Raw genomic sequence first — 27855 nt, forward strand, 5'->3', positions numbered from 1 at the left:
TCGAGGTGCAGTTGGAATCGATCAATCAATCAATCAATCGATCGATCGATCAATCAATCACAGTATAGCCCATATTCAAATCTGAATTGGTGTATCATCTTCTACAAAGAATAGAAAATAGTTTATAGCCCCCCTTTTTTAAAGGCAGACATTTGTCCTAGCCTCCATGTGCAAATTGCTATAAAAGGCACATGGCCGTTTTAACAGGGAAAACCACCTCAGAGAGTTGAAAGTGTGTGTGGGGGGGGATCCCGCTCCCGGGACGCACAAAAACAACACTATCCAGGTGTCTAACGCAAGTGAAGAGGTGTTTCACTGTTTAAAGCATCAAGCAGAAAAGAAAAATGTCTGACAGAGAATAGGGAGCGCCAGTGATACATGCGGTGTGGAAGAGGAACGTGCTTTGTGTTATCACCATCACACACCTGCTGGAAAGAGCGGTGGCCAAACGGCTGCTGACCTGAGCCTGGCAGGTGTGAGGTTACACACACACACACGAACACACCCACACGCACACACACGCACGCACACGCGCACACAAACACACGCCCTCCTCTTTTGTGCTCCACTCTGTACAAAACAAAACCTCCAGCCCCACGAAAGCACATTTACCTGCCCTGAGGAGAAGCGGGTGTGTCTCTCTCTCTATGAACAACCCATCTGTGTCAGCATCTGTCCCGTCACATGTTTATAAACCAGTGGAAAAGGCCCTGGAGATGCTGCTTTGTTGTGTGTCGGGGTTGGATGGGGATTCTCCACTCACTGGCGGCTGCCGCTACGTCACGGCGCCGGGGTTCCCCCCCTCCGTCATGCTGGGGATGGTGCTTTCACGTGCTGTGGGAAACAGTGGCGTGGGTTGAAATGATCGAGCAGCAGACCTACGTTTGTAGTTAGGTTAATGTAAAACATTTGCAAACGGGAATTTATTCATTCATATTATTATTATTAATTTATTTTGCCTTAAACATTTATAACCATTTTTTTCTTTGTGCTACTGACTGCTGGGATTAGAATAATTTATATTCTATTAAGAGAGAGAGAGAGAGAGAGAGAGAGAGAGAGAGAGAGAGAGAGAGAGAGAGAGAGAGAGAGAGAGAGAGAGAGAGAGAGAGAGAGAGAGAGAGAGAGAGAGAGAGAGAGAGAGAAGGGAAGAGTGGCCAGGTACAGTTGTCTAGGCTACTCGGCTCTGTACGATTATTTATAATGATGAGTGATATTTACGAATGTAAGGTTGTTAATAAAGATAGCAGCACCAGTTCATACTAATAATAATAACAGATGTGACTAGGTCAGATTTTACAATGATGAGTTTATGTAGCAGCGACCCTGAAATTATTGAAAGTATTTAAAGTATATAAGGATACATGCACGTCCATGCTCGTCATATCAAATTGTAACAAAATTGGATAAGTAAGCCAGCCTCGATATTACGTGTCATAAATCAATAATTATATATTAGCAGTAAATAAGGTAATGTGCATGTTTCTTTCTTCATTTCATTCAGGGAATCAAGACACAAAATTTACCCGGTTTTGTTTTAGGTAGTTGTTTCTAAAAAGTTGTTTTTTCAGATGTGTATACTGCCCCAGATGCAGTTTTTGGCTTTCCTCACACAGCCTTGTACCTCACACCCTCTGTACAGTGAACAAGATGCTCATATCAATCCCAGGGTTGTAAGAGGCCTCGGATGTTGGCAAGTTTGGCTGTTTTCACTTCTGTCAGATCCAGACCTGAAGCAACACCGCTGCTCCGTGGCAGCATTCATCAAAGTGACCTGCACAGCGGCGTGGTTACATTCATTTTTCTCCCCAGCAATGAGTGTATTAATGATTGGTGAGGTGTGTGATGAATTGCAGCCTTGCAGTTGGACCAGGCCTGAGCTACTATCCATCAGAATCTGACATTTTGGTATGAATTAAAAATGCATCAGTTGCTGCTCTTATTACAATCCAGTGGTATTTACTACAGCAGCTGAAAGCCACGAAGGAGCTCGCTGGTCAGCCTTCGCCTCTCAACTCCCTTATTTAGTCAGGAAAAGAGAGAGGGAGGAGGAGGAGGAGGAGGAGGAGAAGGGGTAGAGGAAGGAGGACAATAAAGAGGAAAACAATTTGTCATGGTTGAGACAGATGCCAGCCTAACACACACTTTCAGTGTTTACTAGAGCACATACACACACAGAGAAAGAGAGAAGGGCAGTGTTAATGCTTAAGAAGTTTTTTATGCTCCCTACTCCACACAGTAATGAGTAAATGTCTGAATAAGGGAGCTGAAGAAGCTCAAGGCGACACATCCATTAAAAGCTACATCGTTTTATAATGCATAAACATTTCAGCGGCAAATGGAACTCCTGTCATCAGAAATGTCACTCTCACTTTTCTGCTCCCTGCATTTACTAAGCAAAAACGCAAGAGCAGTGACGGAAGCATGTTGTTATGAGCGCGCGTGTGTGTGTGTGTGTGTGCTGGAAAAAAACGAGGATTCAAGTTCAATAAAGAGCATTAAAATGACCAGCATATTTTATGTATTTGCAGTCAGTTAAGGGCTTGAAAGACCTCATGAAATACTGTACTTTATAAAGACATGACATACTTATGGGCTTTCAAGAAAACACACTGTAGAAAAGTATAACAATATATATGCAGATTATTTAGGGAATGGAAATAAAGAAGGGACTCTTGTGTTAGACACAAGTAACAACTGGATGATTCAAATTTATTCGTAAATCATAAAAAGTAAATATGCCCAAAATGTGTCTTTATTAGTTTAGACTTGATTAGAATATAAAAAACATATTTTATGAATAAAACTGGAATCATCTTTTGTTTAACAATACATTTATGTCGGGGGTCCCATGAAAGACACATGACTGGGTTCAACATATATAAATATAAACACAATGGTATATATTATAATGGGTTGAAGACAAGGCAAGTTGGTGACCTTGTTCTGTCTAGTTTAATTGACGTTGTTATGTGTTACAGGAGAAGGTACATTCTGCTGGTGACTGGACAGTGTTCAAAGATGAACTATGGAAAAATGCATTGACATACTGACACATAGAGAAAGAGAGCCAGACTTATTCTCCATGTGTAGAAAATCTTTACTGACCACCCCATAGAAAATGTACTACAAACTGTAGAATATATAACATCTTAGTTCTGTAAACTCAAACATAAAAGGCAAACTGCAGGGGCATATACATTTTCAAAGCATAAAAGATGTAACTTGGATTGTATCATAGGTCTTTTAATCTATAAATACACAGTAGAAAACGGCTGTACAGGCTGAAGAATAAACAGTTTGAGAACAGGAGTAGTATCCAGTCATATGATGACTAAGGACTACAGAATAATGTGTGCATCAACAGCTCAGGACATCCATCCATATATATATATCCATCCCAGAGTCCTCCATGTATCAGCCAGGTGGCTTTCGGGAGGATGCTCTCACTTGGCTTGGAGTTTATACGTGCATACACACACATTCACACAAACACACACAAACAAACACACACACACTCAAACTCAGCGCACTCCCTCAGCGTCTGGACAGGTCGCCTCCTGTGAAGAAGAGAAACTGTGAGATGGATGGTGTCATAACTTCACTGTTGTTTTTCTGTAATACCTTAACATGCATCAAAAGAAAACTGCTTCCACTGCCGAATAAAAGAAAGATCAAGTGACTGAAGCATTCTATAAACTGTCTCAACAGAAAGACAGACTTCATTTATTTCCTATTTAATATATATATATTAAAGTTTCCCCATTTGGACTGTATTAAAGAGATCCTGCAGTATGTAAACCAAATTGTGATTGTTCATTTAATGAAATACATAATTTGATAGTGGTAATATCATGTTTATAACTACATTTATTAAAATGTACATTTATGGGTTGAAAATGGTCATGATGTCACCTTGTGTTTAACACTGTCTTGGACATGTAAGGCCGATGCTTTAGTAGAGCTAAGGACAACACTACCTCATGACATTTATATAAATTTGAAAATGTTAGCAAACTCTCATAAATGGTGGTCGAACCCTCACTACCAGCTAATTAAAAAAACATCAAATCTGTAAAAACCCTGAGCAAAACCTAAACTGTCACATGCACTATACTGTGCAGAGTCATCCCCAGATGTCCCCTGGCCCAAGCGGCTGTCTCCGCCGGCAGTTCAAACGCCTCTGGATTACCATGCTCCTCAGACACGGTTTAGCCCCGGCTGACTTGGCACCAGCCACCTGTGCCGAAGGTTCAAGTGGTCCAGGACCGTCGGGAAACTCTGGAGGGGAGAAACCCTCTACTTCATATGACATTCCTGTCGCAAACATGTGTGTGTGTGCTGCTTTGTCCTCGACTTCTAGACAACCTGGATAACTTCACTTGCAAACTGATATGTCATATGGGTTTGTGTGCGTGTGTGTTTGCGGTAAGTAGGCGTGTCTTTGCCCTGCCCCCCAGCAGTTCATTTGTTTACAGCAACCATATGGCTTATTACTTTAAATTCATTTTAATACAAGCATTTACACAACAAAATTCCAACAGCAGATGAGAAACGCACCCATGTGTGTCCTCTCAAGGCTTGTGTCTGTGTCTGTGAGTGAGGCGGAGCGGGAAGCATCAGTTGAGAGATGAGAAAACTTATAATAGTGGCAGTTAATGTGTAAGTGTGTGTGAGAGCGCAGCCGCATGCCAGTCCAGATTGATCGCTGGAACAATCTAATCCGTCAGACGTGGTGTCCGCGGAAGTGAAGCACTGGAAGGGGAATATGAGCTGGAGAGGGGGTGGGCCCTGTGTCGCATGTGTCTACATCCAATTAACTAACGCAATCAGCCATGTTGAAGAATGGATTAGTACATAATTGCTTCAGAGGTGGGAAACTCCATTGAATTATTCATGGCGGGCAAAGGCAAATGTATGTTTAGAGTGTGTCAATCTGTGGTAATGTATGACTTTGTATGTCTGGCCCTAATGGGAAGTGACTGAGCATGTATATTTGAAGAGAAGAACATCAAATTTAAAATGCTTTCAAATGAATTGTGACAAACTGGAGATGATGGAGGCTTACTGCATTGTACAGGACTATGAGGTACACATTATACGGGGTTGAAGACGAGTCATGTTGATGATTTGTCTACTTATAATTGAAGTTGCTGCTGGGAAAATGTTGACACAAACCAGGCAGTGCACCATTTAAATCACAACATTAAAGTAAAAACCCTGTTGAATCATATTGCACATCTAAAGTGAACATCTGTGTTTTAAATCTCCCAAAGATCTAATGCTAATCTATGGCAGTAAGGGGGGTGCATGTGCACAAAGGGCACGCTCACGTACTCACGCTTTTTCGAACAGATGCCGAGTGAAAGGTACACAGACTAAAGAGTGAAAGAGAAGTGCTCGTGTGAAGGAATTGCATATTATGCCATAACCGCAGCTGAACCGATGAGGTCAGACAGTCTGTGTGGGCGGTAAAAACGTTTCGGCCCGTAGCGCAAGCAAGTGGCGGATAAAGGATGCGTCAGTCTAGATAACTAATGGGAAACACTGGATCAGTGCATCACTCAGTGTTACCTCTTTACTTTTCTTGACCTCATGAAAAACAGATGAGTGTGGTTGAAGCAACCTGAGTGAAACACTCTTTGCATGTTCCTACCTTTTTTAATGTGGTACAAAGCAGATAGATTTGTTGCATTAGCTGTAAGTGTGCCGACTGTTTTCTAGCAGTTTCAGTGATAACTGCTTTGAGAAATATGTGCATGAATTGAGACGAACCACTGACACACTGATGACTTTGAGTCATCTGTTTTTTGGCGCCAGCTCCTCATCCTTCATGCTGCTTGCTCACATTGAAATGTTTTCTTCAGGCATGAAGGGGAGAAATGATGAAGGAGGCCAATGCAGCATCTATTAGTCGTTTGTATTTGTGAATAGAAGAACAGAACGCCTTTTATCGCCACTGCACAGCTGCCCAACGAAATGTATGTGTTGCATACAATAAACAGTGAAAAGAATTAAGGGAACACTTAATCAATTTCCCAGACTTTGGTGCAAATGAAAGTGACAACAGATACCATGAACAGGCAAAAGCAAGACAACCCCCAGGAAGGAAATGGTTTTACATGTGCTGGCCATAGACAGTTGCTCTCACCTCCTCCTTCCTGACTGATTCTTCTCTAGTGTCCTTGTCACTGCTGGTAACATGAGGTGGTACCTGCAGCCCAATCAGGTTGCACAGGTGGTCCAGCTCCTACAGGACACATCCATACGTGCAGTAACAAAAAGGTTTGCTATGTCTCCCAGCTCAGTCTCAAGAGTGTGGAGGAGATACCAGGAGACCAGCAGTTACACAAGGAGAGCTGGACAGGGAATCTCTAGAGGGGCATCAACCCAGCAGCAGGACCAGTACCTGCGCCTTTGTGCCAGGAGGAACAGGAGGAGCACTAACAGAGCCTTATAAAAATGACCTCCAGCCGGTTACAGGTGTCCAGGTTTGTGACCAACTGTAGAAAACCGACTCCATGACGGTGGGTGGCATGCAGGGCCTGACGTCCTCTAGTGGGACCTGCGCTCACAGCCCAGCACTGTGCAGCTCGACTGGCATTCACCAGAGAACACCGGAGTTGGTAGGTCCGCCACTGGCACCCGTTCTCTTCACAGATGAGAGCAGGTTCATACTAAGTGAGGTGTTAAAGAATGTGCAGATGCTGTCGTGAACATGAAAGGGATCACGTTTGGTTCACTTGATGTGAGGCCTTAGTGTGTGCAGCAGGTTTCTCACCTGTGTGCGTAGGCCTTTCTTAGTAGTATTTATTAATTTATATTTAGACAAAAAACTACATGATAAAAGTTTTATTGCTTTACCCAATCCTCTAAATTCCCCTGATTCGAACACACATCCATTGTTATTGAACCACCTGTCTGCTGGGACCCTGTATGAAAACATGCGCCACGTGCCAATAATTTTACATATATTCAAATGCTCGGCTCGCACTCTGACATGACACATGTACAAGCAAATCTATCTGGTCTCGTTCATTACTCCCCACCTTGACAGCTGGTGCACTCGCAGCTGTGTATGACAGGCAGGACGACCGGCTCGCTCTCGCCGTTCTCACACCGCAGGCTGAGGAAGCGGACGGGGGTGTCTGGATCCAGACGGTAGCTGCAGCACTCACACACCGACTGGAGGTACGGCTCCTGGGTGGATAGAGAGAGGAGAAGAGGGGATGGCGTTACTGGAGAAGATGAGAGCAGCAAGGGGAGTAGAGGAGGTGGGAAGGGAAGCGGAGGGATAAGGTGGAGGAAGGCAATTAGGAGATTGGGAGATGATGAGGAGAGGGCGGAATTAGAGCAGGAAGAGGTTGTGAGACAGACGAGCAAGACAAGTTGAGACGATATGAGTAGAATGAGGAGAAGCTCAATGTAAAGGGGGGTGTAATATATCTTCACTCATATTACTTACAGTAAAACAACAAATACGGACAGAAGTTATCATCCTCTGTTTTTATTTTCTGCAGTTGATTTGTCGTGTTGATATAAGGTTTGGGTTGTGAAACCAAAACAATAACCTGATGCTAAAATAATCTAAAATGACTAAAACGCAATACAAGCACAAAATTGGGAGAGAATAGGGGGAAGATTTAACATGTTTTTGTAACTCTTGGTATCCAGAAACCCAGTCTCGATGCTTTGCCTGATAGAGACAGGCTTGGAGATGGAAACTGAGCTCATGTGTTCAATTAGTGCAGGAAAAGACCTGAGGAGGAGGGAGAGTGCAGAAAGTGTAATGCATGATGGCAAAGAATGATAGATAATAGGAGGAGAGGGAGGTGAGAGGAAGAAGAGAGTCTGACATCAAACACCTCCAACTTCTATGAGAGATAGCAGTTATTAGTGCTTCACACACTTTGAAGTCGGCAGTGTGAGTGCGGTGTGTGTGTGTCTGTGTGTGTGGGTGTGTGTGGGTGTGTGTGTCCGTGTGTGTGGGTGTGTGTGTGTGTGTCTGTGTGTGCGCGTATGAGCTGGTGGTGAAAAGAGCCTGTGGTTCCTCTGAGTGCGTTCCCGCTCTCTCCAGTCCTGCTGATTAATAAAAAGGGAACTTCTCCGTGCTGCCTAGTCACCGGCTACCATCCCCTGTTGCCACAGTGACAGGAGGTAATGACACATTTAGCTGAGCTGATGTTTATTTTTACTAATCTCCCGGCGTGATTGACTCTATTTATACAGCGGAGATGTATGGATGCCAAAGAGGAACAAAGTCGCCATGGGGATGGGGTGATGAGCTCGGCGTCTCGCGAGGATGGAAAAGGACATGAGCGAAGGTAGGAAAAGAACAAGGGAGGGGGGAATCGTCCCAGGCTCCACACGTGACCCCTTCACAACACTCCTATCCAAAACATCTATATTTAGATTTTGCGGTGACTAAACTACTGAATGCTTTATTGCTGTTTACCTGTTTCCATGTCGTCCATGTGAACATGACGACAGGTTATCTTCTGTCTACTGTGATTACAGCTGTGAACCGAAGGGAAAATTATCTAAATATTGATATGATAAATAATCATTTTACCTTGTTCACAGCCTCTTACCTGTTATCATGTGAGTGTGTTGACGGTCTGTGTTTATCTTGAGAGATAGGTGTGACATAACAGCACCTGTGCCTATGCTGCACGGGGACGAGGGTTTGACTTGATTTTATCTTGCGAAAACACACTCAGAACTAATGTCGGGTCACGTTTCAAAAGGAAAAACAGATGGAGAGTATGGCTTCACAGTTAAAGCTAAAGCAACACTCCTGAAAATTATTTTTGGAACGCTTGTAAATAATAGTTTAGCAATTTTAGTATTTTTAATGGCACTTTGAATCTACGTCATTGCAAAAATGTCTGTCTGCCTGGGGAAAGCATATCTCATGAGTCGTCAAACAATGAAGATCAGTGACAATGTTATCTTCATTGCAGATAAACCAGGTAGGATTGAACGCAAAGTTTTCTAACTTCACTCTGCACCATAGACTGTTTATAAAGAGCTTGTCACACTAACTTTTGAAATGAATATTGAAGGAAGTCCTAACTGTAGGAAGCGCAACTTACGATTAAACACAATGAACTGTACTGCCCTGAAGTGTAGTTTGACAACAATTAACAACCCACTGCTTTTTTTCAACCAATTAACTTTTCTGCCTGTATTGATCGCCATTGTTTTGAAGTGGATGTCAATACTGGTCATTGTCACCACAAGATGTTGAAAGAGTAATATCCTCTCTAGCTCTCTCTCTGTGTGTGTGTGTGTGTGTGTCTACTTTCCCTACCTCCAGGATGACATCAGTCCTGGACAGACAGCGTCCCCTGCAGAAGCTGACCTCCACATTGTCAAGCCGACAGCCCCCCTTGGTGATGTTCCTGACCTGCATGTAGCGGCGGCACTCCGGCAGGGGCTCGCCTGAAGGAACCACAGAAACACAGAGGAGGAGGAGGAGGAGGAGGAGGAGGAGGAGGAGGAGGAGGAGGAGGAGGGGAGACAGGGGTTAACATGAGATTGAAGGACGAAGCAGAGGGAGAATAAAGAGGGCAGGGAAAAGGTGAATAATGAAAGAAAAACCAGACAAATTTTTCTTCTCATTTGCATGAAAAAGTAAGAGGGGAAAAAAAGACAAAGGAGCCAGAGTCCTTCCAGGGAGCACTGCGACATTGCCGTGCCCCCTCGCAGCATGTGACATTTCCTCCACTGGGAGACAGATTAAAGCCCCAATGTAGGTTAAGTAATGTCATCTCTCACTAATTGGCCACTGTGGCAATTGGTTTTTGCTTAGCTATAAAATGAACTACGGAACATTCAAATCCAATAAAGTGGAACAGCAGCCACAGAATGAAAATTTAGCTTTTGACTGTTTCTAATTACATATTTGTTATCAAAGTAATTTGTCTGATACACAAGGAGGCTGTCAGGTTGATTAATTCATTTGTTGAAACTAATGGCTTCATTTATAGAACATTTCTTCATGAATTTCTCCTTGTTAAACCATAAATATATACTTTTTATTTCTCAACGCTGTCTGAATGTTTGGTTTTGTTGCCGTGTTTTTCTACCGTCTGCATGTTGCACTGACCTGGAAACTGTTTTCTACAGACTGGACAGCAGCTGCCTGGTTCCTCCACCTTGACCTCCCCCTGAGAGAGAGAGAGATGATTTGTCTTTTAAATATATTTTTGAAAATGAAAACAGACAAGTAATAAGTGATGGAAAAGTGATAGAAAAATGAATATGTCATATCAAGGTGACTAACACGCATGCCCAACACACAAACACACTCCACCCTCAGGGACTGCAACTGCAAAAACCTTTCTTGTACCATTTTGCAGGATTTGTAAATATGTAAATGTCTCCAGAATCCTCTTGAGACATTTAAACATTGCTGTATCTTACAGGAAGGACTGAGGATGTGATTTGTGTAATTTTTCTATTCCAGATTATTAAACTATATCACCAACATTTTGAATATCAGATGATTATCTCAGTCTGCATTACTGAGAGAGAAAGTGATGGAAGTACAGAGAAAGAGTGAAGCATCGGAAGAAGAAAGATCCAGAGAGAAGTAGGTAGTCCTGTGGTGTCCCTGTCTGAGAATAGCTGCGGTTAGGATGCAGAGGCACACACACGCACACGCACACGCACATGCACACACACACACACACAAACACACACACACACACAATCTGACAGCAGTCTTCAGAGCACTTAACAACACCAACCTCAGCTCACCCCTCAAGCTTCCCCCAACTATACAATCTCTCTAACACACACACGCACACATTTGTACTTATATCTTAGTGAGGACACTCATTGGCATAATGCATTCCCTAGCCCCTTACGCTTACCCTTACCATCCAAACTAAATAACTTACCCTAACCCTTAAGCTTACCTAACATAATTCTAACCCAAACCCTAAAACAAAGTCTTAACCCCCACAATCACAACAGTCAAATTAAGGGGGGGGGGGCACAAAGTGAACACCTGCCAAAATGTCCTCACTCTCCCAAAATATCCTCACTCCATTGGTTGTAGGCTCAAACTGGTCCTCACAAAGATAGCTGTAGAAGATCACACACACACACACACACACACACACACACACACACACACACACACACACACACACACACACACACACACACACATATACACTCACAGATCCTAACTCTTAACCCTGAGGACTTCTCAGGTCCACTCTGCTCTGCCGCTAGCCTTCCCTCAGGGACGGAGCAGCCCACTCACTTAAAGGGTGGGAGGTCACAAAGAGGACCATTTTGAGTCTTTTGAGTTAAAAGCTTACGTGTGTATGTGTTTGTTTGTGTGTGTGTGTGTGTGTGTGTGTGTGTGTGTGTGTGTGTGTGTGTGTGTGTGTTTGTGTGTGTGTGTGTATGTGTATGTGTGTGTTTGTTGGATGTGGCAGGAGGTGGAAGCGGTGTGAAATGTGGATACTGGTTATTTCATGAAAAGGAAACTTGGCATTTTAAGTAAAAGGTTAGTGAGATTTATGTCATCTACAGACTGTGTCCACATGGAAATCAGAAGTCTTCATGTGGATTCGGGGGAATCATCCCAATCAGCTTTTATCACCAGAAATGATGATTTAAAAAAAAAACGGGGCTCACGGCGGAGAAGTGAAGCCGGAGATTTCAACTTTAATCAGCAATGCCCTTAAATGTTAGCTGAGTCATAAATACCAAGAAGGCACTGACACAAACCAATCCTCAGCCACAGCACAGTGCATTAAATTACCTTTTCATTCTGGCCGGGGTATGGTGCTGCTTTTGCGAAGGCATAACTTAGTGCAGCTGGGGGATTTTAGAAGGGGAACACAAAATAGTTGAGCTAGACAATGATGCGAAGGCATAAAAAGCTGTGCACACCACAGGTGGAACACTTGGTAGACTGTTGTACTCTGTGGAGCTCACAGTGCAATTAACCTCTCCCTTCAGTTCTGGATGTCAGCAGAATTTATTTTTACCTCGGCCTTTATACAGCGCCGTGGTGCTAAAGATATCAACTCAGTGCGTGTGGAGGATGAAACAGTGGACTTTTCTGAATAAGAGGGCAGATTCTTTTTCACTTAGTCTAACACTGTATTTTTTGACATTTTCACCATTTTCCCAGGGAATAATGTATGGGCCAAAATGAAATGCAGCTTGATTAAAACATTAAGCCTTGCCTAAGGTATGTGCTCTACTGAGTCCCATTATATTTAGCAAACTATATTTTTGGTAAGGTTAGTTCATGCACAGAATGTTTTTCATCAGGCTAGTTTATTTTTTTGTTTAGACTGTTTTGAGATGAGAGAATGAATGAGAGAAGAAAAAACTAAATATGAAATTGTTCTTTTCCTTGAGAGAAGTATAAGTGTCTGACAGATCTGGTTTACTTTAGTTAAATATCTCAACAGCAATGAAATGGATTAAAATTAAACCGTGTAGGAACTCACTTAGATCTTTGTTCATCCCCTTTCCTATGTAGAGCAATTTTTATGTTTTTTTTGGTTTATTTTTTTGTTCAATACTCAAAAACTAAGCCAAACCTTTAAAAAAAAAGAAGAGTTTTCTTACTTTCCTTTACTGGTATCGAGCCATGGACTTCAGTTTAGTTTTATCTTCCAGAGGTTCGACATATTTATCTCAGAGGTTTTTCTGCTTCTACCTGACACACCACAGTGTTAATAGCTTTCATTACTACAGAAACAACGTCTGGACTGTTTGTTGTGTGGGTTATGCAGAGAAACAGGGACACTCTTTCTGGAAGGTGTCGTTGCTGTGGATTTTCCGAGATGTCATTTTTTTCTAAACTGTGAACATCTCACATGAATTTGAATTTATGGTTATTGTGATGAGATGAGATGTATTTGCATGGCTGGAGCCTATAAGAGCATTTGAATATGGTGTAGACTTGCGGCCATGGAACAAGGAGATAGTGAGGGAGAAGCAAAAGGATATTCTGGAAACAAAAAAACAACGTAAAGGCCACAACATTTTTTCTTTTGAACAGTCAGAGGCAGATCCTGCTCTAAATCAGTCTGAAGCAGGACTGGAAAAGTTCCATCTGTGTCATGCACTACAAAACTCAAATTTCATACGAGTTTATTTCTGTCCTCATCTTCCTCTAGTTGTACAAAGTGCATCCATAATTGGCTGCTCAGCTCAGCGTCTCCTCTGAGATCACCAGGTGTTAACAACCCATACATGTATGACCAAGCCGTGTCCTTGTGACAAAGCAAAGTCTCTCTCTCACCAGCAAGCACATAGTAATGCCTGACATTACCACTACAGCGAATATTACATGTTTAATATTTAAAACCTTTGCAGCATTCCACACTTGATATATAATGTTCTTAAAAGTGCTTCAAAACTTCAGCGGTTCTTAAAATTCTGCTGCGGCTGACGGCATTAAATATTTGAAGAACTCGTTTTACATTTGTCAAGGGGCGGATGTACTGCATCCAAATTACACTCAGTAATGTCAGGAGTGAGTTTCCCGGGAGGTAGAAGGGCATGGTAACGGAGAGAGTGGAGGCTGGTGGGTGGATCGGACAGTCAGGTATTGATCTACCTCAGCCAGCGACTTGCAGAGAACATCCCACACATTCTTGAGGGAGCAGAGCATTTTCTTCCCTTGCCCGGAGTAATTGAGATGTTTTTGACCGCCAGAGATGCTGTATGAAGTGGACCACCCCGGGGAGGCAGCGGGGGTTGAATAGACAGATGTCTGGGACTAGCTCCTCAATATTAGACATTCCCAGTTACTTAATTCAGCCTATGAACATTTTACAAAGTGTTTTTCCAGAATTAAACATCAAAATATATGTAACATTAAGTAGAATAAAATACTTTATTCTGTAATTCTGCCAAGAATATCCACCAACCTGGTGTTTTTTAATGTAGGGAGTAATTACATATCTTTCAGATGAACACATACATGGGGAATAAGCACTCAGACAGAACACAATCAGACAAATGTCGATTTGATGTGGAGAGTTAGCGTATCTCACCTCATCACAGTGGAGTGGAGGACACCTCAGCTGGCACTGCTTCTTCCCATTCACACATCGACAGGACGTGCAGCCCTCCTCCCACTCTGATCCTGCCTGGCTCACACACACACACACACACACACACGGACACACACACGGACATACACATTATATTTATATTCACCCCCCAGACTCTTGAAATGCAGGTACTATAAATATTCCTCAACAGTCCATCACTCTTTCCTTCAGGCACATTCAAATTACCGTCTGTGTTACAGCAGGTTTGATGAAGTCAAACTGGTCAAAGCTCAGGATATATTTCTGCAGTGAATCCACTAAAGCTCTGGCTGCACCGTTGTGCATAATTTAGGTTATGGGGGCACATTACCATGCTGTGATTACAACAACACACAATACAGAGTGCATTGTATATTTTGCGTGTTATAGCTGTGGGAATGGGCGACAGGGCTTTTACCCGTGCTAAAGCGCCCACATTGGAGAGCCTCTGTCGCTCACACTGAACCATTTGGCATAACAATCACAAGGTGGTTGATTAGAAAACCATAGAGGGTCTTTATGCAGACATTAGTCATCATCAGCTGACGGCTAAAGAGAGAGAAACAGAGAGGTTGGGTGAGCAGAATGACTGAGAGCCAGGTTCCGACAAAGGGGAGAGAGAAAGAGAGGAAGAAGAAAGGATAAATGGGATAACGAGAGTGAACAGAAATCCTGGGAGGAAAGCAGAGGAGGGAAGGTGAGTAATAAAGCCAAGGTATGAGAGGGGGAAGAGAGAAGCAAGGGGCAAAAATGAAAGAGCCAGAGAGGGTCCTGGAGAAGGAAAATCAAGAGGAGTGATCTGACCTCTTGTCAGTGTATGATTAATTCTCATAATCCTATAATATCCCCACCTTCATAAATAATTCCTGGCAGGCTTGCCCAGAGTGCTGGCCTTCTACTATACTTGCTACATAATTGATGAAGCTGAGGGCTGCAGAGGCATTGTGGTGTAATGTGGCCCACAGGGCATGTCACTCATCTTCTAACAGGGCCATTCATTATGAGTAAATAACACAATGGGAGTGAATGGTAGTGAATAAAAACAGTGCATTAATGGTCAGGTTCAGACACACGCCACAATGAGGCCGGCGGGGTGGGAACAAGCTGACAAGATAGCAGGGCAGCAGATGCCTGGATACTTGGGTGTAAGCCAGTGTGTGTGTGTGTGTGTGTGTGTGTGTGTGTGTACCTCTCGCAGGATGCCCCGGTCATGGCAGGGGCAGAGGGCCGGGATGACACACATACCCTCCGTGTTTCGGTAAAGTCCCTCCTGACACACGCAGCCCTCAGCGGAGTGACTGCAGTTGACAGGAGAGGAGGAGTAAATGTCCTGGCAGCTCCTCTCACAGAGCAGCACCTCCTCTGTCACGCGCCTCCTCCTCCACTGCTCCCCGTCAGGGCAAGCTGCAGAGGGCGAGGAGGGCGAGGAGGGCGAGGAGGGCGAGGAGGGGGAGAGCGTCAGGAGTGAGATGAGTTAAAAAAAAAAAAAAAGTGCCAGGGAAGAGAGGAGAAAATAGAAAGAGGATGCAAGAGGAGAGGATGGGGAGAGGGGAAATTGGAAAAAAGGACAGAATTTCATGATGAATTGTTGCAAATTTCCCAAAACTGTCCATTGCTGCAGCTCCTCTTCTAAGCCTCTGTCTGAAACGCTTGGTTTGAAGCTTCTGTATGTTTTTGTGGCCCCCCCTCTCGATAAAGCCCAGTCCGCTCTGATTGCTGCCACCGGCCCCCGCTTTCTGATTGGTCAACCACTACCAATGTGTGTACCCTCTGTTGGCCACTGCTCCTGCTTTACCTGTTTTTGTTAGGTGTGTCAGACTAGCCATAGGAGTGCATTATGAAAATGTAGAGCATGATGACATGATGTCACGGGATATCACAATGATGCAGAAGTATCGGCCGGACTACTGACAGTGTTTTCTGTACTTTGCACTTTGGGCTTTTTTACTTTGCAGTAATTTCACATAGACAAAACACTAGAACTCCACGTGTGTTGTGCAGCAACAGTATCAACAGGGGACAGGACTGAGCATACTTTGAATTAATGCCCCATTTCCTTCGGCAAGAACCTGGAGGTTTAACATCGCCATAAAAATTGTTAATTGTTGTTATTATTACATTATCATTTATGATGATCAACATAACATGTTCCATCTCCCCTCGTATCCCTCACCACAGTCAGGGGCCATGCAGATCCTGGTGCGATGGTCCGGGCCCTCACATGGGGCCCCTCCGTATTGACTAGGCTGCAGGACAGTTCTGTTGGAGCTCTGCTGGCCTGAACCACAGCTGGACGAGCACGGACTCCACTGGGACCAGCTGGACCACACACAGTCCACTGGAGGAGGAGCAGAGGACATGAACCAGCACATTCAGGTCAGTTTCATTTTTACTTTTATTCACTTGCAGCAGTGCAGCAGCCTATGGAATAAAACCTCAGAAAGGAAAATTGCTATAACATTAACTCTTCATTTTACCCTCGGCACCATTGTCAATGAGGGTCTTATTCCTCAATGGGTTTTCTGAGATGTGTTTACCAAATAAATAAATAATTAATCAAAAATCAATTCACTTATATAAAGCTGCTCTTTAACTAGAACCTCCTGTGGAAGTGATCCTGAAAATACAGAATGCAGCCAATACCCTCAAAGTTTACGACAAAACAATACTGAAGTAAAAAGTGAAGGGTTCATTGAAACCTGTACTGGTTGACAGATGTAGAAGCAGCAAATGTGCTATGATGGTTTATATCTGCCGTGTTTTTAAAACCATAAATGTCGGAACTGTTCTCCACAACAGCCACAAAGAGGCATAACTAATCCTACACTAGGTTCAAAGTGGCTCCAAGTGCAAAGCAGGTGTCTTTGCTAGATTCTGAGACACAGTTGTCATTATAGCAAATCCACTTGTCAGAGCACTGCTAGCTTCAGACGGTTTGAAGCAGCTAGGATCATTCATCTCTTTCCTCTCCTGCTGCTTCAAGATGTTACCACAAGCTTTTGTAGGTTGTCATTGATTTGACTGCTGCTGAATTATTTTAGTCCACTGCTGCAGCAGCTGTTACCGACCATAGATCAGGTTCACATGTCTGTCATTGTCGGGACGGTTCAACAGAAGATTATTGTAGCTGCTTCTTTCACTGCTTAAAGGAGCGAGGCCCTTTAAAGTGAGCGACATGCAGCTGGGGCAGAGCCTCACTCACCATCACAGGTCTCTGAGGTGCAGTTGAACGCTCCACCTTGGCACACACTGGAGAAAGTTGGTAAAAAAATAAAAGACTTGAGTGAGAGAAGTAGGATGATGACAAGAAAAAGTGAGCTTATTATATTACTGAACACTGAGATGCAGAAGCCATCATCTAGTGAGACTATCAGGGTATCAAACCACCGAGGAAGATGAAATGACTGACGAGATGTCTGCTGCATGGCAGACTATCTATTACAGATATCATGGTTCCCAACTGGATTGTTGTTGAGTGCACACTATGACAATCAACTCCGCTGGTGTCGCACAACACTTTAAAATATTAACTCAAAGGTGTTTCCAGTATCATTATTTATTTAAAAATATCAATGTCTCATTACGTTGAAATATCTTTGAGCATTCATCATAAATAAATCAGACCTACATCAACATTCAATGGGAAAAAGAATCAGAGATTTGGAAAATAAAGTTGTAATATAACTATAAAAAAGTTGTAATTTTATGAGAATTAAGTCGCCTACATTAGTTATGCGGAGCATCTTGTTACGTTATACTTCAGTTAAAGTTTCATAAATATTTCTCTTAATTTAATTGCTTTTCTCATTAGTTTTTGACTTTCTACTGTGAATATTATAACTTTCTTCCCATTTCTAACTTTTTTCTCTCAATAAATGACGCCCTTATTCTAGTAATATTACAACTTTATACTTGTAATATTACAACTTTACTCTCATATATATATATATTCGTTTTACGACTTTCTTCTCAAGTCTGACTTTCCCCTCATAATACTACTTTTTTGTCATTGAATTCCAACTTTATTCTTGTAATGTTACGACTTTTATCTTCTTAAATAACTCTATTATCATCATATCCTGACTTTTTTCTCAAATCCGATTTATTCTCATATTATTATTTCTTTAATATGACCCTAATACACTGTCGTACTGTCACTGATGTCTTATCAATGATACATCCCGATAATACATTGTTTAGTGAGATCAAATTGTTGCTTGTGGGAGAAGATGTTATGTTATTGAATTCTTAACATTATTGTGAGTGATCTGTGTGTATTATCAACGTGTGGCATCTTTCATTCATAAAATGAAGCTAAAGCGGTTTAAAGATTGTGCAGAAAAAGAGCTAGAAGGATAAAGTCACTAATGAAGTGAAATAGTCCCGTACTGAAATAAAATGATATAAAAACTGTGGTCCAGGTCCAAGGGATCAATGCAGGAGAGAATGCTCTCACTGAAAGCCAGAATATGCATTACAATACATAACTTTAAAAAAGGATTCTTTCTGCACATTACTGTCTGGTTCATGTGCACAGTCAATCTACTTTCAATAATGGAATCTGGCACTTGGGAGGTCAGTCAGACTGATGAAGAAGCACAGCCACTGTTCAAATGGGGGGGGGGGGGGGGGGGGATGAATGAATACGCACATTAATAAGCAGGAGAGGACAAACGTCAGAGGAAACCTGAGGCACTGAGCTGGAAAAAAGACTCTCAACTACCCCACTATAAAACGTGTTAGAAGTTTACTGACCGCAAACCATGTGTAACTACCCATCGCTCAAATATTTATTTTATTTGCACTCATCTAGTCATCCTGCCGGTAGATATTTATGAAGCAGAGTTCGATTTCAGTTTCTTTCCCCACCTCAACCTTTGCTTTCATATAGCCTATATAGATCCTATAGAACCTTTGTTTACAACCATGCTTACCGAACACCCTCCTGCTCTCTGTGCTCTCCCCTCTGAAATGCATGAAGGATTAGAGGAATAATCCTTGAATCAATTACCGTGCTTCAATTCAGAGGCTGCACTAAACATACATAAAACATTTCATCATACAACAGGCTCCTCGGAAAGGAACCAAGAAAATGCAGCGTTGTGAAATCGGAATCCTCGGGGCGCTACAATGTGCCATACGCCTCAGTATTATACAATCTATAATGTAGCCTTCAGTTAATTAGTATTTCCTCAAATCATTAAATAGAGAAATAGAATGTGGCTGTGTCATAATTAAGGACGATTTGCACTCTGGTTTACTTTGATCAATTAAACTTAAAGGAAACATGGTCATACACTTTACAAATCGATGAAGCCACTGAATGTGAAGCTCTGTCCGTCTGTGTGAGGTGAGACTCATATTTAGAGGATTAAAGGTTCAGCCTGACTTCTTAGGACGCTCACTCAAGGACAAACTCCATGATCCTGCCTCTGAGTTGTGACAGTCACAGCTAGATCCAGATCCTATGGGAAGGACAGTGTGGGTGCTCACACCAACGTGGGTGATGAAACTGTTTGTGGTGTATTACCATGTATTGCAGAGGTGCTGAGCGGCTGTTCCAGGCGGCAGCAGAGCGTCTGAGATCTTGGCCGTGCTGACATTCAAGCTTTGGTAACCAGTCGGCAGGGAGAGCTCTGAGCAGGGACAGTCAGCGTGGGAAACACATGAGCCTCTGAGCAACACCTATGAAGGACACAGTAACACTGTTCAGAGTCTGAGCTGCTGCCCAACCACACACATACAAACAGACTATTGTACTATACGAGTGAGGACATTCCGTCTCATCTTAACTTAACCATCCCAACTACATCCCTAAAACTAAGATAGCCAAAATGTTCCTTACTCTAATCTCAACCATAACAAATACTTGCATAACCTTAACCAAAACCTATTTCTAACCCTAACCTTAAAAGATGTGTAAACAAAAATCCTTCAATTGTCTCTTAACATGCTGTATATGTGATTATTGACATAAAGTGCGGCCCTCATCACAAAGAGCCAGAGCACTGTAGCATCAGCAGTTCTCTCTGTTCTCTCTTTCTCGCTTATACTTATCGCTAACTTTGACCTAAACCTGACCTACAAAATGTCCTCACCTTAAAATCGGGGGACTTGCTTGTGTCCCCACAAGTCCCCATAATGTGACTGTGTAAATAGATTAAGGTCCCAACAACATGAGTAAGACTTGCATGCAGACAAACAAACAGAGTCCTGACCTGTCCAGGAGGGCAGTTACACCCGGGGGTACAGGGCCCAGGTAAACACTGAGTGTGCGGCCACAGGTCCTCACAGGTATATGGACATTGACCTGAACAGTCATTGAACACCTGTCCACTGGGACACGCTGCAACACACACATAAGACACATCATGTATTACCTCATGTCTCATGTACAGTATATACGTCAGTGCTCAGATGTGAGTGTTGTTTCCTCTGTGCACACTTTACAGTGTGTCTCGAGAAAAGATTTACTCAGGCATATTTAAGGTCACATCTTGGATGCATGTCACCATAAATACACTTACTGAAAATACCACCCTTAAAGAATTCCGCGAGTTGCCTGGCAACCGCTATAATTGAGGAGTGATATTGCTCTGTGGATAGATAATATGTAAACGTGGTAAATGTACAACTTCTAATGGTATGATGTGTCTCTGTTACCAGGCAGGCAGCGGTTGGTGTTACAGACAGTGTGCTGCTCGAGGGGTCCAACACAGGCCGCCCCACCCGGCTCCGGCTCTAGGAGCACCGTCTTGTTCCGCATCGACGACCCACCACCACACGTAGCGCTGCACTCACTCCACAGTGACCACTCGCTCAACAAACAACCGACTGGACAGACAGAAGGTGGACGAAGATAACATAGAGAAACTTCAGGAAGTTAAAATGTGACCTTTGAACACATTAGAATTAAATATCCGACCCATAACAAGTTACAATGCAATTAAATATTATAATTTCGAGTCTGCGCTTTGTATCAGACCTGGACATGATGGCAGGTCACAGCTCTCTGTCTGATTGGTGGCACCACAGGAGGGACCACCCTCTGTGTCCTGGCAGAGACGAGTTCTTGTCCACTGGCCACGCCCACAGGAAGATGAGCAGGAGCTCCATGGGCTCCAGGGCTCATACACCGGGCAGGGAAGCTTGGTGCACACCAGAGTGCCATTCTCACACACACTGCAAACAGGAAATACAGAATATAGGAGGTGTATGGGGAGGGATGAGATAAGAACTTGAGCTGAAACTCTCCTTTTAAATTTGTCAAAGCTGGTGAACTTCATATTTTTCACATCAATTAGAATAACTTTTTCCTACCAGCTCATTGTAATTGTCACATTTCCCTTATCCCCTCATCTGTTTCTTACCAGGTGTTGCAGTCCATGTTAACCTCGTCTTTGGGGAGGTACTCCAGTGTCCCGTTGCCTGATGGGATACCACAGCGACACTCTGTGATTGGCACACAGTGACCGTCCTGCAGCAGCTGTCCCGTCGGACACCGACAACCTGAGAAAGAAGAAGGAAAAGTAATATAATTTTTTTGCAGACTGATGTCGGCATGAAAGTTATATGTTTTTTGAAGAATGTACTGTTCATGTGAGACATCAAACTTTACCTGCATGACAGGCCCCTTGGAGACACTGAACATGCTCCCATAAGTCAGTGCAACTGCGAGGGCACTGATTGGCACAGTTGTCTTGGTAGGTCCGTCCCCTGTCCTCACAACGCTCCCCTGGGAAACAAGAAAAATCCTTCTTCACACTCAAAGCTGAGCAAAAATTGTATGACATTTTCTGGATGATTATTTGATTGATACTGAGGAGATTGGATGAAGATTTGAATAACAGCAATGGTCTGCGGAACTAATAATTTGAACGCAGATTGCTGACGTTCCACTGGTTGTCTTACTCTTGACTCTTTTTGACATAAGATTTGTGAATTTTCCCTTTATCACAATACAAACACACAACAATCTCCGACCAGCATTAAACTGAGGAAAACAGAAATACAAGCAACAGATGAATCACTTACACTCAAAAGCCAAATCCAAAACAAAACAACAAAACCATCTCAACCCTCTCAACATTCAAATTGGTCGGTTAGACTTGTCCAACATCAACTAGTATAATCATTCAAATAGTGTCAACATAATGGTGTATGTATATATATATTATTTAGAGATTTAGAGATGCAAATAATAACATGTTGAAACACAGACCCTACGTAAAACTCAAATATGGAGGTCTACATGAGTTTACAAATAAAGCGTAGTGTTACCTATGCAGAGTCCTGTGTTGCAGCTCTGGCTTTGTGTCTGCTGGCTCCTGCAGCGGGGCCCCAGAGGAGAGGCCAGGGGCCGCCTGTAGCGCTGCTTGACTCCCCCACTGCACGGGTCCGCACAGGCCGTCCACGAACTCCACGCACTCCACTGACACAGATCTGGAAGAGCAGAGTGATTCTCGTAGCCACCCTCTACTGTCGTCCTAATTGTAATGATTGTAATTATCGCGATGAGTGCTGTAATCGGTACCACACTCATCATCATCAACACTAACAAAAGTGTGTTGTTTGTGCCCAGGAACACTCGAGCTGATTAGATTTCTGATTAATACCATGGAGGTGGGAGCTTAAACCATTTGTTCGGCTTAAATCAAACCGCTGTTCATCCTCACTGAGCAGGTTTTAAATGTCGGGATCCACCGTGATGAAGTACGAGACTTCAAGTGTTTGACATGCAAATCACACTTAAGGACCACTGGGCACGAGAGTAATTCTGAGCCATTCCCACATATATCCAGCAGAGAGAGGCAGAGAAGAATGGAGGGCTGGTGTGAGCAGGTTCAGGATGAATCACCCCTTTGCACACACAACACCAAAACCAATCACCTTCATGTGTCCCCGCAGATACATGGACATTTAACTCTTCCCTTCTTCAGATCCCCTTTTCCATTGTCACTCCTGTTAGGACAACAAGGAATGCAACCTAACATGATTCACTGTGGATGCTGATTGCAAGTGCTTAAACTATCCACTGATGTCTACTATTACTCTACACTGCCAGCGGTGAACTGACACTCACGATAAATATCCACACAAAAGCCAATGGAAGTCTAGTAGTAGACTTTTGTTAGATTTCAATTAGAGATAGGCCCAACAAGCTGTCATTCTATTCTGCTCTAAATGCATACCACACTGTGTACTGTAGATCCTGGGTTAAAGAGATCCAATTGGGCTGCCACTGGATAGACTGAAAAATGAGTTTCTGGCACAACCTTTAATCTGTATGCTCAGAGTAGAGATAAATAACAGCATATATCACAGATTCACATTACAATTCCATTACAATGAGTCTATGGAACCAAACAGTCAATAAGGAACAAATCGTCACTGAATTTTCCAAAATTCCCTGTAATGAAATACACTTGTTTACTGAACAAAGTGTTTATTTGCATGCGGAGGGCGGACGTGAGAGGCGATCACAAGTGTTCACTCAGGTGTGAACTGACGCACTTAGATCCGTCCACTTGTAATCAGATCACACAGTCGCATGTTAATGCCAAGTTAGAGCAGGGTCAAAGAGGCAGCATTACATTTTTAAAACATGATCCTGCTCCATCTCTGTTTTTTAAAAAGAGCTTTAAGTCATGTTAGCTCTTTAATCAACTTGATTTGGATATATTGACTCGTGCATCTCTTGTTCACTCGGCTCTTTCAAATCTTCCTGATATTAATCTTGTATTTTATGTTATTCGCTGGTTCGTGTCATCTTCAGCTCATCAGCCTTTTATGTCTAACATAAAGCACTTTGAATTGGGCTGTCTTGCCTTGTATTCTACGCACATTTAAAAATGAAATTAGCTCCCTCTCCCCTCCAGAGAGCACCATGCCAAAGTCATTTCATCAGCACAGTCACTGTGACAGTCACTCTGACCCAATCTATAATTCATCTCTTTCTACCATACCATGCTTGTCTAGCTCTGACTAGTTCTCTTGCGCTGACTGCATGAAATCATTTGTTTGGGAGCAAAGTGTCATATTGTTGCAACATGTTGAGGGGAAGTCGCACGGTGCCAAACTGCCAAATTCATTACTTTCCCTAACAGTGGAGTTACAGAGGGAACTGGAGCCTGACGAAGGAAGACGGAGGAATTGACGGCACTTCTGCCCCGAGATAAAAGTGAACCTCCCTTTGTCCTCTCGGACAAACACCATTACCTCTGCAGATGCTAACATCTGGACAAAGCCTCTCCTCGACAAGGGGTCCCGAACACTGGCTCTCATCCTCCTCCTCTTTGGGGACTGGGAGACCAGAATCGAGGTCCAAACACGCCCGGAACCGTCTCTGGATGGACACCATCTTAGTGCCACTGATAACCCCAGCCTGGAAAGAGCTGTTCTGCAGGGAGGATGAGGGAAGACAGGGAGAACAGGGAGTCCACTCCGACCACTCGCTGATGATGACTGGAGGAAGGGAATAAAGAGGCAGAGTAACAGGAGGAATGAGCTATTGAAGATAAGGCTCTTTTCATCATTATGCTGCCTTCTTACCTTCACACTCTCTCATGTCACACTGCAAAGTCCCTTCATGGCAAAGGCTGGAGGAGTCGGGAGAAAGATGTTAACAATACAACTAAACTCATAGAGCCCGGATTATGTAAAAGAAATACACAGATACACTTAAGTTGAGAGTAAACACGGGGAAGTGATTTAACTATGAAATAATCCTCTTCTATCCATGCAATTTCAAAATCATATATATGCAATACTGTTATACTGCTTACATTTTGTTCACATTGTACATGTTTATATAAGTTTCTTGTGATCGTTTGTTTGTATCATTACTTATGGCATCTTTTCTAATCTCATCTTTCATTTGATCTTATTCTATCTTTAATTGTATATTATTATTTCTACTTATGTCATCTTATCTTTATTTATTTAATCTTATCCTATCCTTACTTGTCTTATCTTATTTTATCTGTACTTGTCTCATCTAATTCTATCCTAGCTTTACTTGTGGTATCTTCTCTTATTCTGTCTAAAGTTGTCTTAACCTAACTTTACTGTGTCCAAGTATCTTATGTTTACTTGTCTTATCTTATCTTTACTCATGTCCCATTATCGAATCTTTACTTGTCTTGTTTTATCTAATCTTAACCTATCTTATCTTATCTTATCTTAAAAAACAGAAGCAGCAGAGAATGGTTAAGATGCAGCACATATGCACAGCTAGCAGTGTAGCCATGGGTAAAGTTTCTTATATTGCATTAATCCTGTAAATGAGCAGTGCTTAGCAGAGTAGATCAAAAGGTCTGTGTTATAGAAGCTGAATATCAAACTGCTCCTGGCGCAGGAGGACAGGAGCGGACGAAATTAGCCCCTCTGCCATGGCTTCATGTATTTTTAACAGCCGGGGTCTAACCAGGTACTGCAGCCGATGGTGACAGTGGCGCCCTGGGGGACGGTAACAGGTGTGGGCGGTTGTCCTGGAGCTCGGTGCTGCAGATGGACGCAGCCACACTCCTCTGGAGGAACACAGGTTCCGTTCTGCTGCAGCAGGCCCTGAATGCACAAAAGAACAGACCCACTGGTAGTTTTTTTGTTTTGGTACAATTGTTTTTTATATTTAACAGTTTGTCTGTATAGAAAACCCTGAAAGGATGTACAGTATATTCACTAAATATGTACATGTATACACAAGAAAAAAGTATGGCTGCAAAGCATATTAACATACATATTAAATGCAGTTAATATTTAAATCATTTCATATGTTATTCAAAAGTAATCACAGTTGAGCGATGGTTACTGGTGTGTTCTGCACCTCTGGAGATATTTTTTCAGTTCCATATTTCATTATGCACCCCATCAGAGGATTTTGTAATGAATCAAAGCTGGAAGCTGCTGAACTTGGCCAAACAACACTGTAAAATTGTCCTCACAACTCATGCCAAAGTGATGTAGTTAACCAATATGTAGCACACAATATTAGACTTTCTAGATTCATACCAGTAGATTTTCTTTCCCCTCTGGTCTCGAAAGACTGGTTTAGATAAAAGCGACTATGATGTGACGTTTGAAACACACACACACACACACACACACAAACACACACACACACACACACACACACACACACCTATCTGACTACCTGTCAGACCAGGCGCCCTTTGTTATATCGCTCAAAGTAACAGTGACAGATTGACTGTTCAAAAATAATATAATCTATAAATTGGAGTTTTTTATAACTGTCAGGAAACACTAAGTGACAGAATGTGTTTTACTTGCTCTCATCTATTCACATATATAAATCAAATCTAACTAATGAATGTGTGTGTGAAACATATCAAGAGATCACCTGCGTTGCACTACAAACATTTCATAACAATCATCTAATTCACATTTACCTTAAATTACCAGCTAATGAGAACTTGCTGTTACAGAATCACAATGAGTCGACTGCCATTTTAGAAACAACTGCCATGCACAAGAAAGACTCTTGTTTTTGTGACTCCTCTCAATGTTATATGAACACATATCACATATCACCGTATCCTGGATATACTATGAAGTAGAAAAGAGCTAATGGGAAAATTCACCTCGGGGCAGTAGCAGCCAGGCGTACACTCTCTGACACCTAAACACAGATCAGCCCGGCCCTGCAGCGCACACTGCTTCTCACAGGGGGCGCCGCAGTCTGAGTACAGGAACGGGGCGTCACAGTCTACAAATAGGAGGAGAAAATACTTTACTCTGACACTTTGGTTATTTAAGAGCATGAAAGACAATGACAGCTTTGTCATACAGACAGCCATGAAGACACACATGCAACCCCCCCCCCCCCCCCCCCTCCCTTCCCATGGTCTTTGACTCACCACCACACCGGCTGAGGCTGCATGCTCTGCTCTGCATTTCAACAGGAGTGCATGGTTGTCCCCTGGTGGCCGGGGAGAGAGCCACGCGGTAACGCTGCTGCCTCTGAGAGTCACAGGAGCACTGAGACCAAACGCTCCACTCCGACATGGGACAGCCTGCAGAAGTAAAACAAATCAACCCATCTGCAGCAACACACAGTCTCAAAGAATTCATTTGAAGTAATTTGTCATTCGTTTAGATTCTGTGAGGCACTCATGTGATCCAGTGGTTGCAGAGCTGATTCCACTGAGAATTAATCAATGTATAATGGCTCTATCTATATACCTAACATTAGATTATCTTCTTTTGCAATCAATGAACCAACAACCTAAGTACTAGAGTTAACTAAATCGAATTAGCAACCAAGACTAAAGAACATTTTTGGTGTGGATCCAGATTCAGTTGATTGAACAATGGGACTTTTTATTTAGATTTTCAGAGATGTTTCTTAGAATAATTCATGGATATACAGCCACATAAGGGACTGACATGTATAAGTGTTTGCATTTTGAATTGATTATTGGGCCTAGGGGAGATATGCAGTCCACTGAGTTTCATTCTAGTTCCACATCCTTTCGAATTATTTAACCAATATATCAAACATTTATTAGTTACATTTGAAAACATTATTTCAGATGTTTTTCGTTCACTGAGTTTAGCATTAATTGAACCCCAATAGTTTATATGCACATTCCTGTATTCCTATATACATGTTCTATAAATGGACCTTTTTGGTCACATGTTTAATACTTTCTGATGAACCATGATTGTGTTTACCTTTTTGCCTGTGCACCTGTTATCAAGCTTCATGTGCCTACATTACTGTGTGTGCAGCTTTGTGTGCGTCTGCCTCTGTGTA

The 27855-nt window shown here is 42.7% G+C and overlaps 1 protein-coding gene across 1 annotated transcript in view; it reads right to left on the bottom strand.

Moving 5' to 3' along the window:
* Window positions 1–3537: 3537 nt before the first annotated feature.
* The window catches only part of sspo (SCO-spondin), a 71935-nt gene continuing 47617 nt past the window's right edge, over window positions 3538–27855 (bottom strand). Inside the window, exons 98-117 of the mRNA XM_053413039.1 lie at window positions 26957–27112; window positions 26681–26805; window positions 25507–25646; window positions 24633–24679; window positions 24300–24545; window positions 22362–22523; window positions 21700–21816; window positions 21452–21590; window positions 21067–21263; window positions 20745–20915; window positions 20300–20427; window positions 19612–19766; window positions 17284–17330; window positions 16255–16419; window positions 15271–15485; window positions 14043–14138; window positions 10112–10172; window positions 9314–9444; window positions 7050–7200; window positions 3538–3560 (exon numbers count right to left, since the gene is read on the bottom strand). Of these exons, the coding sequence (XP_053269014.1) occupies window positions 3538–3560; window positions 7050–7200; window positions 9314–9444; window positions 10112–10172; window positions 14043–14138; window positions 15271–15485; window positions 16255–16419; window positions 17284–17330; window positions 19612–19766; window positions 20300–20427; window positions 20745–20915; window positions 21067–21263; window positions 21452–21590; window positions 21700–21816; window positions 22362–22523; window positions 24300–24545; window positions 24633–24679; window positions 25507–25646; window positions 26681–26805; window positions 26957–27112 (2672 nt within the window). The remainder of the gene's footprint in view (window positions 3561–7049; window positions 7201–9313; window positions 9445–10111; window positions 10173–14042; window positions 14139–15270; window positions 15486–16254; window positions 16420–17283; window positions 17331–19611; window positions 19767–20299; window positions 20428–20744; window positions 20916–21066; window positions 21264–21451; window positions 21591–21699; window positions 21817–22361; window positions 22524–24299; window positions 24546–24632; window positions 24680–25506; window positions 25647–26680; window positions 26806–26956; window positions 27113–27855) is intronic.

The sequence above is a fragment of the Pleuronectes platessa genome, chromosome 20 (assembly GCF_947347685.1).
Source record: "Pleuronectes platessa chromosome 20, fPlePla1.1, whole genome shotgun sequence".
Lineage (NCBI taxonomy): Eukaryota > Metazoa > Chordata > Actinopteri > Pleuronectiformes > Pleuronectidae > Pleuronectes > Pleuronectes platessa.